The sequence below is a fragment of the Nuphar pumila genome, chromosome 4 (genome assembly GCF_984573655.1).
Source record: "Nuphar pumila chromosome 4, dmNupPumi1.hap1.1, whole genome shotgun sequence".
Lineage (NCBI taxonomy): Eukaryota > Viridiplantae > Streptophyta > Magnoliopsida > Nymphaeales > Nymphaeaceae > Nuphar > Nuphar pumila.
The window spans coordinates 143,215,149-143,231,214 of NC_143252.1; the positions used below are offsets into that span (position 1 = coordinate 143,215,149).

The window sequence follows — 16,066 nt, forward strand, 5'->3', positions numbered from 1 at the left end:
TTAGGAACTACAACTACAGACCTCACAGTTTTAGCAAAGCAAGAGAGAGAGAGATGATAGAGTGTACATCTGTTCCATTGGAACCTCTCTAACCATGTTTATATAGACGTGAAAGAGATCTGTTCGAAAGGACATGACTCTTGAAGAGTTGCCCATTTTGAATAGACATGACTCTTGCAAAGAGTTACCAGATTTGAACAAGTGTGGCTCTGCCAAGGGTCACCAGTTCCAAAAGGCATGACTCTTTTTCTTTATATAATCCAAGGAAAAACAGAAAATCGGGGCAAAAGGATACATTGGTCTTGATTGGATATGGCCCTAAAGGGCCAATTACCCAAACCCGGCCTAGCCCAGCGAGTGCGCGCGCGCGCGTGTGTGGTAGTCATCCCAACCCCTTGTTCTTAGGAACAAGTATAAGAGTTTACATATGGGTTATAAAGCCCACAACAAACTCAAACACCATCAATATGGGACTATTCCACACCATCAAAACCAAACTTTTTCCAAAAAGGAAAAACACCCCACGTTTCTTCTTGGAATTTTCTCTCCCCTCCCTTCTTGCACCTAACAAACACCACCTGCCAAGAAATTCAGACACACTTTGCCCAGTTTCTGCCGACTATGCCAGGCTCTAATCAATCTCGCAGATCCTGTTCTTGCAATTTTTTGAAAATTCTGATTTTTCTTGGGAAAATCTCGAGAATATATATTATGAAAATATTTTAATCTCATTCATATCATGCAGATTCTGAAAACATCATATGATGAAATCAAGATATTTTCAAAATACCAGTGATATTTGTGATATAGATTCTAAGGTCAATAATGGACTTAATTGAATACTATCTTCATCAGTTTTGGACAGGAAATTCAACCCATTCACTTTCATATACTCTTCAGGGATCTAACTTTTACATGTGACTGGATTTTATAAAATTCAAATCATTACAGGATTCAGGTATGGAAACTCCTTACCAGATACAAAAATTTACCTCATCAGATCTTGTGTTGGCCTGCGATACCTGACTGGAAAGATTAGGGTCAGACTGACCCAAATTGCCGTGTGTATGTGTGTGTGCATGTTAACAGCCTGACATAGATATGAACTACAAGGTCAGCTATGAAAAATCTTTACACCAGACCTAGTTCCAGTGGTAAAAAAGCACACAGTTTTGTCCTCCCAGAGGAACTCATTGGAAAAGGACTCTTAACATAAACTTTTAGAGAAGCGGTGACAGGAGCTTCTAGGAGTGATTTCAACCAATTTTTAGAACCCCAAAAGTCAATATAGATTCAACTGTTGTGACATCTACATTACATGAACCAGTGCTACAGATTTACAGTCGTGAACATTATTTGATGGATCCAAGAAAAATAGAATACATATTTTACACACGTACATGTAAACATTAAAGGCTTCCTAAAGACTCTTGGAAACATTTTATCAAGCTTAAAGCCTTAAACAGTAAATTTCACATATAAAGAATTTCCTTTTATTCAACAACTGACCTTCAAAAAAAACCTCTAAACACAGCTTTCAATGCCCCAAGATCTTAAATAGCCACACCATGACTAACAGATCCAGGCCCTGGAAGGCTGAGTAAATGCTTCAGTCCTGAGCAAAGAATGATACTCTAACCTCCATCCTTATGTGATGGTGATGTATATTTAGAAATTGCAGCTAAAATTCTCTCCTTATCTCTTGTTGGAAATGATTCCAATAAGACTCCATCCTTGTAGAAGTGGAATAGAGGAACTGCCTGTATGAGCAATTAAACATTGAGTGTTGCAGAAAGAATATGAGAAACATTACAAAGAGAAACTTCCTTGCAATCAATGGTAGAAATGAAGAGGAAAAAGCAAGATCACGACAGGAATTTGGTTTTTTTTATCTTTTTTCAGCTTATGCATACTAGCATGACCCTTTGACAAAAGAATCTAACTAGATTATGAACCAGTGTAAATGTTTTTGTTAAAGAAATCAAATTAAAGCACCATGAACAACTGCACGTTTTCCCTTTATAACTAGCACCAAGGTTACTGAAAGCTAACACCGCTTTCCAGCCAAACATGGTTTTGTAAACCAATTGGACCAATTCATTTCAACAATGAATAAACAACTCAATCAGAAATAGCATTTTTGCTGTATAGCAACAGGAGATCAAGAAGAAATGAAAAGAGAGAATGTGCATAAGATTCTGACTTTAAAATAGAATTATTTTCACCGGTTAATGTATAAATTGTAATTTTTTGTTGTTTGTATATTTCCATATAATTAGTCAATCTCAGAGATATCACTATTTTGAGCAAGAGAACACAGAAAAAGAGACTCTCATAGAGCTTTATTTTCATTGATTACTGTAGACCTTGGAGGTTTTTACTGTTTCACAAATGTCATGGCACATTTTCATTCTTGCTTCCTCACTACCAGCTGCAAGGTCATTCCTGTGTATTCCAATTAGATTCAGCTTTGCAGGCAACAAATTTGTCATGGCATATGTTGCTTTGATATAAGTGTATATGACGTGAGACTTGGACCAGAAATGAATCAAAAACATGAATACCTTTAAAGAATGAATAAGAAACTACATGGAGCCCAGAAAGGACCTAACAATGTTTCAATCAATTCAACTTGGACTTAAAACCATCCCAAAATATCATAGGCATAAACACCCTGTCAGACAATATAGGAACTGGTTCGCACACATCTGAACACATAAACATGAATGTAAAAAGAATAAATAAATTATCACAATTAAAGGGCAAAGCATGAGCCTGGACCAGCTTGGAGATTTTACACTGTTTTATACCCTTGAAAGTTTTATGATTGACAGATCAAACTATACCAAAGGCCAATAAGCTGCAGCGTAGAGCTAGAGACATGCTTTAGTCATTGATGCCAGAAAGACAAATGATCTAGTGCAGTCACTACATATATAGGAGTTTATAATAATAAAAAAACTACTAAGATAAATAATAGGTAATGCTGTTATAATGGAATAAAGAGTAAAAAGAAATTGGCAAGGAAAAAATGGGTCGTTAAATGCAGTCAAACATGTACCACTAACAGATATGAAGAATAACAATAATAAAACAAAAAGCAATGTGGCATATGCTGCTCTGTACCTATGCAACGTCAACTGCATAGAAAATGATGTGGTGACCATATACCATGTAAAACTAGTGTTGCTGTTAAAAATTGTGAAAATATATGTATTATGTACATATATGTATGTATATATAGTCAACACAAGGTTGACTAGTTCAAAAGAGACGTTGGGGCTGGTCTAATGGCTCTAAATAGAGTTGTTGGACCTGCTCCAATGTCTCTAATGAGACCCCGTGTGTATGTATAAATAGGGGATGACTCCCCTCTAATTTGTAATGCTTCTTGCATGGTTCCTCTTCAATAAAATATTATTTTTTATTCTTGTGTTGGCCGCCTTTAGTGGGTTTGGTGTGTGAGCCTATTGGTAGCTTTTGTGTATTCATTTTGGTGTTTTGGTGGAACTCATTTGAGTGTCCACTTTAATTATTTGGTGAACATCTTTGGAGGAACTCATTTCCTTACATGGTATAAGAGCGTGATGATCAAGCTGAAAATATTTTTAGTGCATTGGGAAATGTGCTATTCGAAATTTAAAAGTGTTGGAACTCTTTTGCAAATTCTATTCAAGTGTTAGTGAGTTCGTGATTATGCTTCAAGTAAAGAAATGTTAGTGCTCGTGATCAGTGGTGCTTGCTTGGTGGTAGAGTGATCGTGATCTTCACCTTGTTTTTCTTCTTTCTTCCTTTATTTCCTTTTTTTTTTTTCTTCTTGTTCTATCTTCTTTAACCCTTGTAAAAATGGATGACAATAAAAATGTCACCATAAAACCCATCAAACTCAATGACTCAAACTATGTAACATAGGCTTCAACTATTAAGCACCTCATATCGGGAAAAGGGTTGTGGGGACTAGTGGATGGGACCGATCCGGAACCTAAACTAATCTTCATTAAAATAGAAGGTGAGAAGGAAGTACCTTTTACAGAGGTTGAAAAAACCAATGCAATGGTCACCTACAGAAAAAAGTAGAAGGAATGGAAATGGGGCATGCCAAGATTATGTCTTGGTTTATTAATAGTATTGACATTAAGAAATGTTCTAGTCTTGCAAAATTCGAACATGCAAACAAGACATGAGATTATCTTAAGAGAATGTATTCTCTTAAGATATTGCACATGTATGCAACTTACAAGACAAACTTCATACTATGACCCAAGAAAGAAAAAGCATTAGAAAATACTTTAGTGAATTGTCCGATCTTTGGAATGAGTTGGCTCTTCTTAATGCTAGATGGCATTGTCTCGAAGAAATAGAACTCTGCCAAAAACAAATAGATGCAAAGCAATTCTATCAATTTGTGAATGGCCTACGACCGAAATTTGAGTCTACAAAATCGGCTCTCCTCCATAGAGGAAAAGTTCTCTCTATTGAAGACACAATTGAAGAGCCAAGTATGGAGGAAAATAGACTAAAAAATAAGACCTTTAAGAGTGAGAATGACTCAGTTCTATTCATATTTAGGTCGGGAAACTATGTTCATACTTACAAACCACCACACTATGAAAGGCCAAACAATGATCATCATGAAAAACAAAGCAATGAGTTGGAGAAGAAAAAAAGTTATTTGATATTATTGTCATGAATCATGACGCGTCAAAACCTATTGCCCTAAGTTGAAAAGACTACCTTATAAGAAGAAGGTAGCCTCGGTTGCACAATAGTCAAGTGAGTTCAAAACTACACAAGAACATCTATTGGGAAAATGTCTTTGACTCAACTAGTAGAGACTCTTCAACCTTTACTTAAAAGAGTTTCATCAACTAGAGTCGTTGTCACTTCCTTTGGCATCACTGATCCCAATAAATCTCTTTGGCTCTTGACTCAAGTGCCTCATTTCACATGGCACCAAATGGTGATATCTTATCCGAATATTATAACTCAACTAGGTCAGATGTGTTTATTGTTGATGGGACATCTCTTGCGATAAAAGAAATAAAAATTTCAAAAATATTTCTCAAAATTCAAAAAAGTTTTTTCCTTTAAAAGTTAGATATATTCCTAAATTAAATTTAAATCTTTTGCATGTTTCTCAATTATCTGAACATGGTGTAATGTTTTTTTCTCCTCTATTGGTTGTCGGGTGCAGGATCGTTAGTCAGGAAAGCAGATTGGGGAAGGCCATAGAGAAGGATGTTTAAAATACATGGATTTTTTGAAAATACCCAAAAATACCTTTTGTTATAATGCTTAGAAACTATATTTGGATTTATGGCATAAAAGGTTTGGCCATCCTAATGTATCCAAAATTCAGTATTTTCCAAAGATGGAAAATTTTTGTAATTCTGAAAATTTTACATGTGAAGACTGTATTCTTGGTAAAATGAAAAGATTGTCATTTCAAGCAGGAACCTTTATCTCTACACAACCACTTGAGTTGATACATTCAAATGTTTGGGGCCTAGCACCTATTGTACCTAAGGGCGGGTTTGTATATTTACGTAATCTTTGTTGATGATTTCACTAGACATACTTGGATTTATTTCCTTAAAAACAAATATGAATTTTTTTATATATTTAAATATTTCATAATTTGGTCAAAAATAAATTTAAAAATATCTTTATTTTTCGTACTGATTCGTGAGGAGAATTTTTATCAAAGAAATTTAAAGATTACCTAGATTTAAACGGTATCACACATCAAAAAATTTGTCCTTACACTCTACAACAAAATGGTTTAGCTAAAAAAAAATGTAGGCATATCATAGAAACCACAATAACTTTACTTATTGCAAACCAAGTACCTAAAGATTTTTGGGTTAAATCAATTTCAAGTGCAGTTTATCTCATTAACAAAATGTCATCCACCTCTTTAAAAAATATATCACCAATTGAAAAACTTTTCAAACTAATTCCTGATTATTTTAGATTAAGAGTCTTTAACTGTAAATGTTTTGTTTTTACTAATAAAAATGATAAATTTTCCCCTCGTTCTATTACATATGTCTTTTTGGGATATGTGAATAACCAAAAAGACTATAAGTGCTTTGATTTTTAGAAATAAAAGGCTATATGTTTCAAGAAACGTAAAGAACCATCTCGTGATAATGAGATTAGAGAAGAGCAACTTCATAAGGATCAAAATTGTATCCAATATTTCAGGCGTAGCAATTTTGAACATCCATGTTCCCTTGAAAAATATATTGATAATGAAAACCATATAGAAATACAAATCAGAAGGTCATCTAGAGGAAGGTTGTCGGTATCGTATCGTACGATACATATTGTTACTTTTGGGGTTTACGATATGATACATACTCGTATCGCGATATGATACATACTCGTATCACGATATGATACACACTCGTATCACGATACGAGTGAGTATCACACCCGTATCGAGTGTATCGTACGATACACTCATGTATCATGTTGTATCATACGATATAGGGTGTATCATACGATATAGGGTGTATCATACGATACACCTTCGGCGCACTTTAAAAAATGCTAAATTTTATTTTTTTTTCATTTTGGGTTTTAAATACTTTTTGAGGGTCAACTTTTCCATTTGTCTAGAGGCCATTAGAAGTGTACTTCCACCATTTTTTCACCTAAATAAGTGAGTTAAGATAAAAAAAATGCATTTTCATCAGTTTTTCACTCAAGAAAATGGGTTAAGGTAAAAAATCTTTGTTATAAGTAAAATTAAAAAACTACTCTCCATAAAAAATTTGTCTCGGGGGGTGCTTTCCTCCCTACAACCCCCAGCAACTTACCATGAAGTTGAATCCGCAAAAATTAAAGATTTATAACAAGGTAGAAATCAGGCTCCACACTCCTCTAACAAAAATGGCATCAAATGATCCGGCATGGCAATGGGGCACTCAAGTAATCAGTGGAAACCGTTTGAAAATTTAGTGCAACTATTACCATAATACTTTTGTTTATGTAGTATGAAAGTATGAGTCTTGTGGCATATTCTTAATTGCAAGATATTTAATATTTTATATTATTCTTGTGAGATAGTTGATGTTTGATGATATATTATGCAGATCATAGAGATATAAATGCTTCATATATGATTTTATGGTTGTATTTTGTGCAATTCATCATTCTTTCATGTGATATAATTTTTTTAGAATTTTTACTAATTTTTTCTTATTTTTTTGGATTTTTCTAGATTTTTTGAAATTTTTAATAAAAATTTATGATATATCTATGATACAGTGTTACTATTGGCCCGACCGATACGGGTAATGATACGCTACTTACAACCTTGATCTACAGTATTAAAACCTCCTGAAAAATTTGTGTCTTATGATTCATTTTCACCTAAGCACCAAGCCTACATTGCATTAATACATTCCTACATAGAACCCTCAACCTATGCTCAAGCAAAAGAACATTCCGAATGGATAGAAGCTATGAAGGTAAAGTTAGACACCTTAGAAAAGGCAAATACTTGGACTAATCAAGATATTCTTACAGGAATGAAACTTATAGGTTGTCGATAGGTGTATAAGATAAAAACTAAGAGTGATGAAACTCTTGAAAAGTACAAAGCCAGATTAGTTGTCAAGAAATATTCTCACGGGTATGAAATAGATTATAAAGAGATGTTTGCCCCAGTTGCTAGGATGACCATAGTTAGGACCTTAGTAGCCCTTGCCTCTGTGAGAATATAGCCAATATATCAGATGGATTTCAAAAATGCATTTCTTGATGGGAATTTGATTTAAGCAGTTTATATAGAAGACTGTCTGGTATAACTATTCCTAAAGTCTCTTCATTTAGATAAAGCCCTGTGTGGTCTTAAACAAGCACCAAAGGTTTGGTATCACAAGTTTAGTCAAGTTATGCTTGATGTTGGATTTCAATCTTGTTTGATTGACACAACTTTGTTTATTAAGATTTCTTATACAAGTATTATTATTATTCTCATTTACGTGGACGACATGATCATCACCGGAGGGGACAAACAAAGAGTTTACATTAAGAAAATTCTCAACATATTTTCAAATGACTGATTTGGGTTTTTTTTTGTTTTTTTTTTGTATAGAAGTGTTTATTTTTCTAAAGATTATTTGCTGACTCAATCTAAATTTTCTCTAGATATTGTTGTCAGGTTTGGAATCTCAAATGATAAGAAGGTGGATACTCCCGAAGTTGTTAACACTAAGATGAGAATTGGTGATGGAGAACCACTAGAAAATTTGACACCGTACAGACAACTTATCGAGGCACTTTCTTATCTTTCAATTATGAGACCTGATATAGCACATGTTGTTCACACATCAAGCCAGTTTCAACATGCTCATACTTTTGTTCATATAGGAGCGGTTTTGCGTATTATTAGATATATTAAAACTTTTATTTTTCAATAACTTTTGTTGTCTGCTTCTTCGTCATTAGATTTAACTACTTATACTGATGTTGATTGAAGATGTGATCCCAATAATCGATACTCAACTATAGGTTTTCGTATGTTTTTAGGTGAAATCGTGGATTTTATGATGGTGCAAGAAGCAACAAAAAGTTTATCTCTGTTTAACTGAAGCACAATACCAAGTCATGGCTACAATCACTATAGAGGTGATCTGGCTTAAAAGATTGTTAGCTGATATGGGAGTTAGATTAAAGGAGCATCACGAATATGTTGTGACAACAAAAGTTCCATCTACATTGCTAGCAACCGGACCTTTCACGAGCTTACCAAACATATTGAGTTGGATTGTCACTATGTACGAGAGGAGCATCTAGAGGGCACCATCGATCTTCCCTAATGTTAACTCATAATATCAATTGGCAGGTTTCTTCACCAAGCATCTTGCTGCTCCTAGATTTCACTTTCTTTTAGACAAACTTTCGGTTATCCAATCATAAGTTGGAGGGAGAGTGTTAAAAATTGTAAATATATATATATATATATATAATTAGGTTAGTTTTTTTTTAGTTTTTAGTTTTTAGTTCTTTGGAACTAGTCAACACAAGGTTGACTAGTTCAAAAGAGACATTGGAGCTGGCCCAACAACTTTAATTAACCTGCTCCAACATCTAAATAGGGAATGACTCCCCTCTAATTTGTAATGCTTCTTGCATGGTTCCTCTTTAATAAAATATTATTTTTTATTCTTGTGTTGGCCACATTTGGTGGGTTTGGTGTGTGAGCCTATTTGTGGCTTTTGTGTATTTATTTTGGTGTTTTGGTAGAACTCTTTTGAGTGTCCACTTTGATGATTTGGTGAACATCTTTGGAGGAACTCATTTCCTTACAATTGCCGGTTATCAAATTTATATTATGGTGGCATTTGCATGAAAAGAGAGAATTTTTTCTTTTTTTTTTGTGCTTCAGAAACCACAAAACTACTAAAATATGAGGGCAGAAGGGAAGAGTGTGATAAGATGCTATGAATCCAGCATAAATGACAAATAAACATCAGAATAAGAGTGAAAAAAATTTGGTCAATCAATTAGTGAGAGAGAAAACTACCCCTCCAATACTCTAGCTGATTCATGAAAGATCTCAGTGCATGATGCTGGAGCAATAGCAAATCAGCTTTTGGATAAATACTATATCAGCTTTTGGATATTAAGTACTATCTGAAACCTCCTTTAAAGACTTGATTGTTGCAATCCCATGCTTCTAAGAAGGTAGGAAAGCAACACCATATCAAGTGTGTTTCTTTATTTTAACTACACCCATGCTCCCATTTTCACAAAAGGTTGCACTATGGGGAATGTCATCCTCCTCTGGCCATACTAAGGAAAATAGAATCTCAACCTGTGGGCATAAAGTATTCTAGTGTATTAATTTAAAGAAAAAATTTAATGTAAATCTAGTTAAGCAAGGAAGAAGCACTGAAGCCTCATTTCTTAACTTGGAAGAAAAAATATAGCATGAAAATAAACTGCATGTAAGGAAACGGCTTTGAATATATTAGGTTCAATAATGAACCAATACACATGCACATGAAGTGCGAATATACCCATCAAAGGGGAAAACATAAGCACATAATGTGCTAACACATAAACCCACATATGGGCAAAAATGCCTATAAGGCATAAGTTGATATTATTGAAAAGAGGAAGGGTGTAACACCCATTACATGGAGCAAAAGCTCCTCCAAAGGAGTGCTTAAATTACAAGGGGGAGACCCCTATTTATAACAAGAGAGGAGCCACATAGGGGGCTCCCAAAGGAGTCGTTGGGAGCCCTCAACGATCACATTTGTGACCGTTGGGGGCTCCCCAACGACTCTTTGGGGAGCCTCCCTAGGTGGCGCAAACCACAAGAATGAATAAAATAAAAAAATAAAAATAAAAATAAAATTACAAACATATTCCAAATGGAATATGCGTAAAAAGGGGAAATGACTAAACTACCCTTATGCCTAATAATAGAGAAATATATATTTTATATATATAATTAGGAAGATACATATGCATATATAACATATATGTATATGTATCATCCTTTATATATATAAAATATATATAAGATTACAAAGATTGAATGATACATTTTAACAGCAGCAAGGTGGAAAAAAGGGTTCAATAGCTTTCTTCTGCCACAATAAAAAGGAGGCTGTTATTTTTTTTCTCTGAAGTGCCTATTTTTTCTGCAATTATCTGAACATCCCTGAATTGCACATGTAGCAGTTCCAGTGTTTGTTCAACTTAGAGACTAACAGAGTCACTGTATCACTGCTCAATATGATATTAGGACATCAATTTTGGAATCTCATCTTACCCATTACCTGAAAATGACGAGAATTGTGATTGATTTCCTGTGACTTAAATGCTCAAGGGGTTAACTCGGTCATTCAAGAGTGCCCTTGCAAGTTGGCAGTCCTATCAGTTTTTTATTGTCCTGTATGCCAACAAAAGCCAATCACTTTGGATGGCTGCATAACATGGCTAATTGATCCACACCATCTCAGATATAAACAACTGCACCTAATAGACCACAACCTCCCATTACCAAAATTTTTGGAAGGAAAGAATATCTGCAGAGGTTTTCTTGCAATGTTTCAAACACCTGCCCTATTTGGTTGCCAAGCTATACTGAGAAGGAACCAGACCAAGCAAAAAAGGAAAGAGCACACAAGTGCATAGAAACTAACAAGGGAACACAGTTCTACTATAGATAGAGTGCACCAGTTCGGCGTTCATATAATTCATGGACTCTGTTCATCACTTTTTTTGTTTTGATAGCCAAGCTGGGGGATAGCCTCTGTGGGATTCAAACCCAAGACCATTGGTTATGAAAGTGTAACCACCATCCAGCTATCTCATTCTCACTAAGTTTAACAGTTGAAGTACACCAAACACCAAAGAAACTTTCCAAGTAATCACTGAATCAAGGATTCAGTATATGAAAATTTGGCATGGTCCAAAGTGTTGCATTCATTATCCACATCAAAATGCTGGATACATTTGATAAAGAAATTAGCTATTTGGGATAACATACCCTGATCTTAAGTCGTTCAGCAACCTCTGACTGCTCATCATACTCATCGACAACCTGCATAAATTTATGAAAATAAACATCTTTCCTTGCCTTGACAGAAATTACATACTTCTAATTTGGACGTAGACAAGGTTTTTGAAAAACAGAATAAGATTAGGACTAATCATGAACCTAGCATTGCTTCACGTCCTCTATAAAGTACACATATAACCCCAACTTAGGCACACCAAGTAAGTTGAATTACAGATTCATACTGGAAAAATAACTCAAAACACAATAAAACCATCTTGTCCTAACTGCTGTTCTAAGTTGGGATACACTAGATAATACAGATGCACAATGCTATCATTGATTAAAGATGACATGCTAGCATATTCTGAATCTAAAAAGGAAACTTCCCACTTTAGTGCATCCTTCAAGTTCCTACAATAACATGAACTAAAGGAATGACAGACCCTGTAACTAAATCATGCAACATGGGTCATTTCTTATGACACAAATTCCATACTGCAGGCAATATCATTTCATTGGCAAGGGGTTACAGGTCTAGTTCTGGCTGTACTGACTGCATCCTTTGATGTAATTGGTTATGATTGACATTGGGTCCATGTATAAGAAGATTATTTAGCAGCAAAAATCATTGCCAGTGTACCCAAGGCTATCCCTTGGGATTGCCTTTACCAGGGTTATTATATGGAAGCGCTAGTTTGGATTAATCCACTTTGACCCATTTTTCTAGTTTGCACACTTCTGTACTACCTCTTTTTAACACTATTAAAGTTAATGAACTTCCAAATGATACATAGGAAAGGTACTTATTCCCTACCATCAGTATCTGGAAGATATCTGTAATCTGACTAAACTTTGCTAGATTCAAAAGGCCCGTGGTCACAGGTGTAAGGAAAGACCAAGGCTTGAGAAGTCACACTGCCAAATATGGTTGACAAGGAGCAAAGAACAGGCTATTGCATACCATACATTTATAAATTTATAAGTATCAAAGACTTTGCATCACAAACAATGCAATGTTTTATATAAACAGCATAAAAGATATCACTTACATTATGTTTCAAAAAGATAACTGCATCTTCTCCATCACCAGATCCTTTACATAGTTTTGAAAATCCCTGTTCTATGTACTTGCAGCTTCCACATGCAGTTCGATAGAAATCAACAACAACAAGGGATTCAGTCGCTTTGGCCTTCTCCAAAATTCTCAAAAATTCTTTGTCTGTCTTAAATTCTCTCACACATTCAACTGGACAAAGATTGTCATCTTCATCAAATTCACATAATTCCCCTTGATTTAGATCCTTCAATCGTTCACCGCCCTCAGCATGAAGTGAACAATTGCTTGCCATCTGTAGTTTTTTATTCTCCTTGATGCAAGGAATGGATGTGCTTGCTAGTAAAAACCTAACACATTTCCTGCTTGATTGAAGCCAACCTGGCACTACATGTTTGAGTCTGGAATAATCTAGTCCAATGGATGCTTTTGCAAAAGTAAAAGGATCTTGGGAATAAATAAAACTCTGTCTTAGCATATTGCAATGTAATTCCAAGAAATGGAAAATTATTTGCCCAATATGTGGATGTGCTGAGACTATCAAAGGGTAAAAAACAGACAAAAGCACAAGGTGTTGATGCTCCTTCTTGAAAGATCAAATACCATTGCCAATGATAGGGGATGATCTTACACTTCTTTCCCACATTACATTGTTTAGCCTTTTCTGTGCACATAAAACAAGAAATAAGCATTGCTAGGTAGCAACTACTTTAACCACCATCATATGAAATTCATATATAAATATATAGATACATATCAAGAATGTAATGAAGAAAAAGAGCCATAAAATGGATTGGAGTTGGAAACATCTTATGATGTAGAATCATTTGTAGTTGAATTGGAAGCTCACAGAATTATATATAAACATAATTTGTTTATGTAAGTTATTGTTGTCAAGGTGGACGACATTGTGTATAACACCCAAGCATTTAACTGTGGTAGTATATGTCGATCAGCTCCAATTTTAAATTACAATGAAAGGAAATAATGTGTGCACACCTATTCTTTTATGACTTCTATCCAACCTTCATTTCTGAACCTTAAAATGCATTGCCCTGTCCGACATGTTTTGCTAATGAATGAAGCTTGATCACAGTTCTGTAATAAGAAGTGTTTGACGATATCTTGATTGCAAAACTATTAATCCTGTACAAGTTAAAAAAGCACCAATTTCTAGACATGTTTATGAATATTTTTTACCCCTCGTTTTAGATAAACCAAAGGTTTTCAACAAAATTGTTTAAAGGAAAATACAAGATCACCTCCACCAACTATTCTATTAGCCATTGTTTACATGTAACTCTCACTCCCAATCGAATATAAACAAAATTATTACATCTACATGGTGGATCACTCACTTCTAGATCAATCAACATCGTGAAAAAACTCTATGAGATACTTATTCCCCTCAAATTGTTGCAGCTGCTAAGCAAGGGTTGAGAAATTATAGAAAAACGTAGGTAAGTCAATATGGTTTCAATGTACCTATCTCCACACTCATAAACATATCCTACACCAAAGATTCAAGTAAAATGAAAAAGAAGAAGAGAGGAAATAACTCTATCTCATCTTCAATTCACCAGTCCGGAACATAGGCAGAATTTGAACATATGCTGTCACAATCCTCTCTCTCTCTCTCTCTCTCTCTCTCTCTATATATATATATATATATATATGTATATATATATATATAGAGAGAGAGAGAGAGAGTTTTAGCATTTTATTTTCACAAATATACAAAACATATGGATAAAAATTAGTCGATTAAAGACTTACCCATTTTCAAATAAGCAAATTCTTCAACATATACCGAAATTTTCAGTTAAAAGAACTTGAATTCTCATTTGGGGTGAATGGCCTCCATGGATATATATGCTTCTGAGTGGTGTACAGACATATAAATATAAATATATATATATATATATATATATAGAGAGAGAGAGAGAGAGAGAGAGGAACAGTACGCCGATCTATTCTAACGATTTCAGTGAACATTTTCAGTAAAATGAAAGAACCAAACTGATAACATAGAAGGAGAGAGACAGCTGAAGCAAACAAGATTACGCAGATTTACCTCAGATTTAGAGCCGAAGAACATGCGGACGTGGGCGTTGTTGAAATGCTGTTGAGGATAACAGGTAGCAAGAAAATTTGTCATAATTTTTCGTATGTTTTTTATAAAAACAAGAGCACAACAAAATCAAGTCCCAATAGTCTCTTACTGCCAGTTATTGAAATTTGGCATTTTTGAGTGGCAACGTGGCAGCAAGAACATGAAAACTTGTTCCTTCAGCGCTATCCAAGGTCAAAGAATGATTATCAAAAGAAAGACATAAATGTGCAATGACCCAAAATGAAATTTTAGTTGGGGTTGATGTGGACTTTGACAGAACAGACCTTGAAAAAGGAACTAAAGACCCAGGCTTGACATTTTTTTTTAATTTATAACCAAAAAAAACCCCACCGAGCACAAAGACCTACTCGTGCTGGTTCAGCCTGCCATACCTACGATCCAACAGCATAAAACTTTGAGGCTAGAACTCCTACCCCCAGGGGGGATGCCCATGAAAATCGAACAACCAAGGCCTCACCCCACTATGCCAACCAGGCTTGAGTTGAGACTAACTTCCTGACAATGAAGATCAAGTTGGCTGAGTCAACGTGGATAAATACTTGGGTCAGGTTTTAGATGTGATTTGTGTTGGTTATCCAAGATAACCTCAGTTTTGCGCATGTTTTTCTGAACTGATCCTCCACCTTCCTCCAAACCTTCTTTTCTTTAGGAAATTGCCATCCCTAATTAGCTTTAACCTCATCATTCTATTTTTTTTTCTTGAAAGGCAAGTTGGGGTAAGGCAGATCCCCACCAATTATTATTCTACTTATCACTGGGTTTTGAACCTGCAACGTCCCACCACAAGAGACGTGCACTGACAGCTCCTACCAATCACGCGAGCCCCCGTTGGTTTTAACCTCATCATTCTTTTGGGTCTAAGGAGCAGAACTTTAGTGTGGCTTCATCATGACCTCAATTTCCCTCACCGGTTCAAAATCACTAGCAACTTCTACGCACAATCCAGCAAACACCACTCTATCTTGGGATTTTATACAATCATCAGTCTCCAAAAGTTTACCATTCAAATACTTGCCACCCCCCATAAAGAAATCATGATTCCATAACTCCAAAGAAAGATCAGGAAGTCTGATCCAAACAGGAATCATCCAAGTTATTTGGAGCATCCATTCCATACCTGGGGTCCACTTATTTACGATCAACGTTCGTCCAGCAATCTGTCATTAACCTCTTTTCAGGATAACAAACAAACCGTTTCTACTTTATGAAACTTTTTTAAATCTTTTATTTCCGGCCATAGCTTTTGCAGTTCCTCAAAAATGAAACAAAACTCAATTCTTCTGTAACGATCCTCTCCAGCAAAGCCTGCAATCAAAGTCTTTGCACAAACTATCAGAAGATCTTAATT

The 16,066-nt window shown here is 35.1% G+C and overlaps 1 protein-coding gene across 2 annotated transcripts; it reads right to left on the bottom strand.

Annotated features, from left to right (window-relative positions):
* Positions 1-1,290: 1,290 nt before the first annotated feature.
* On the bottom strand, positions 1,291-14,745 carry LOC149841433 (Thioredoxin superfamily protein). 2 transcript variants are annotated; one of them, XM_090003834.1, is made up of 4 exons: positions 14,659-14,730; positions 12,580-13,248; positions 11,519-11,572; positions 1,291-1,760 (listed from the first exon to the last, which is right to left on the bottom strand). In XM_090003834.1, the coding sequence occupies exons 2-4, from the start codon at positions 13,060-13,062 to the stop codon at positions 1,635-1,637; spliced, it is 663 nt and encodes a 220-aa protein (XP_089859960.1). In that variant the 5' UTR covers positions 13,063-13,248; positions 14,659-14,730; the 3' UTR covers positions 1,291-1,634. The 2 variants fall into 2 exon arrangements, with proteins under 2 accessions (XP_089859960.1, XP_089859961.1); XM_090003835.1 differs by lacking the exon at positions 12,580-13,248 and having other exon boundaries at positions 14,659-14,745.
* Positions 14,746-16,066: the final 1,321 nt, after the last annotated feature.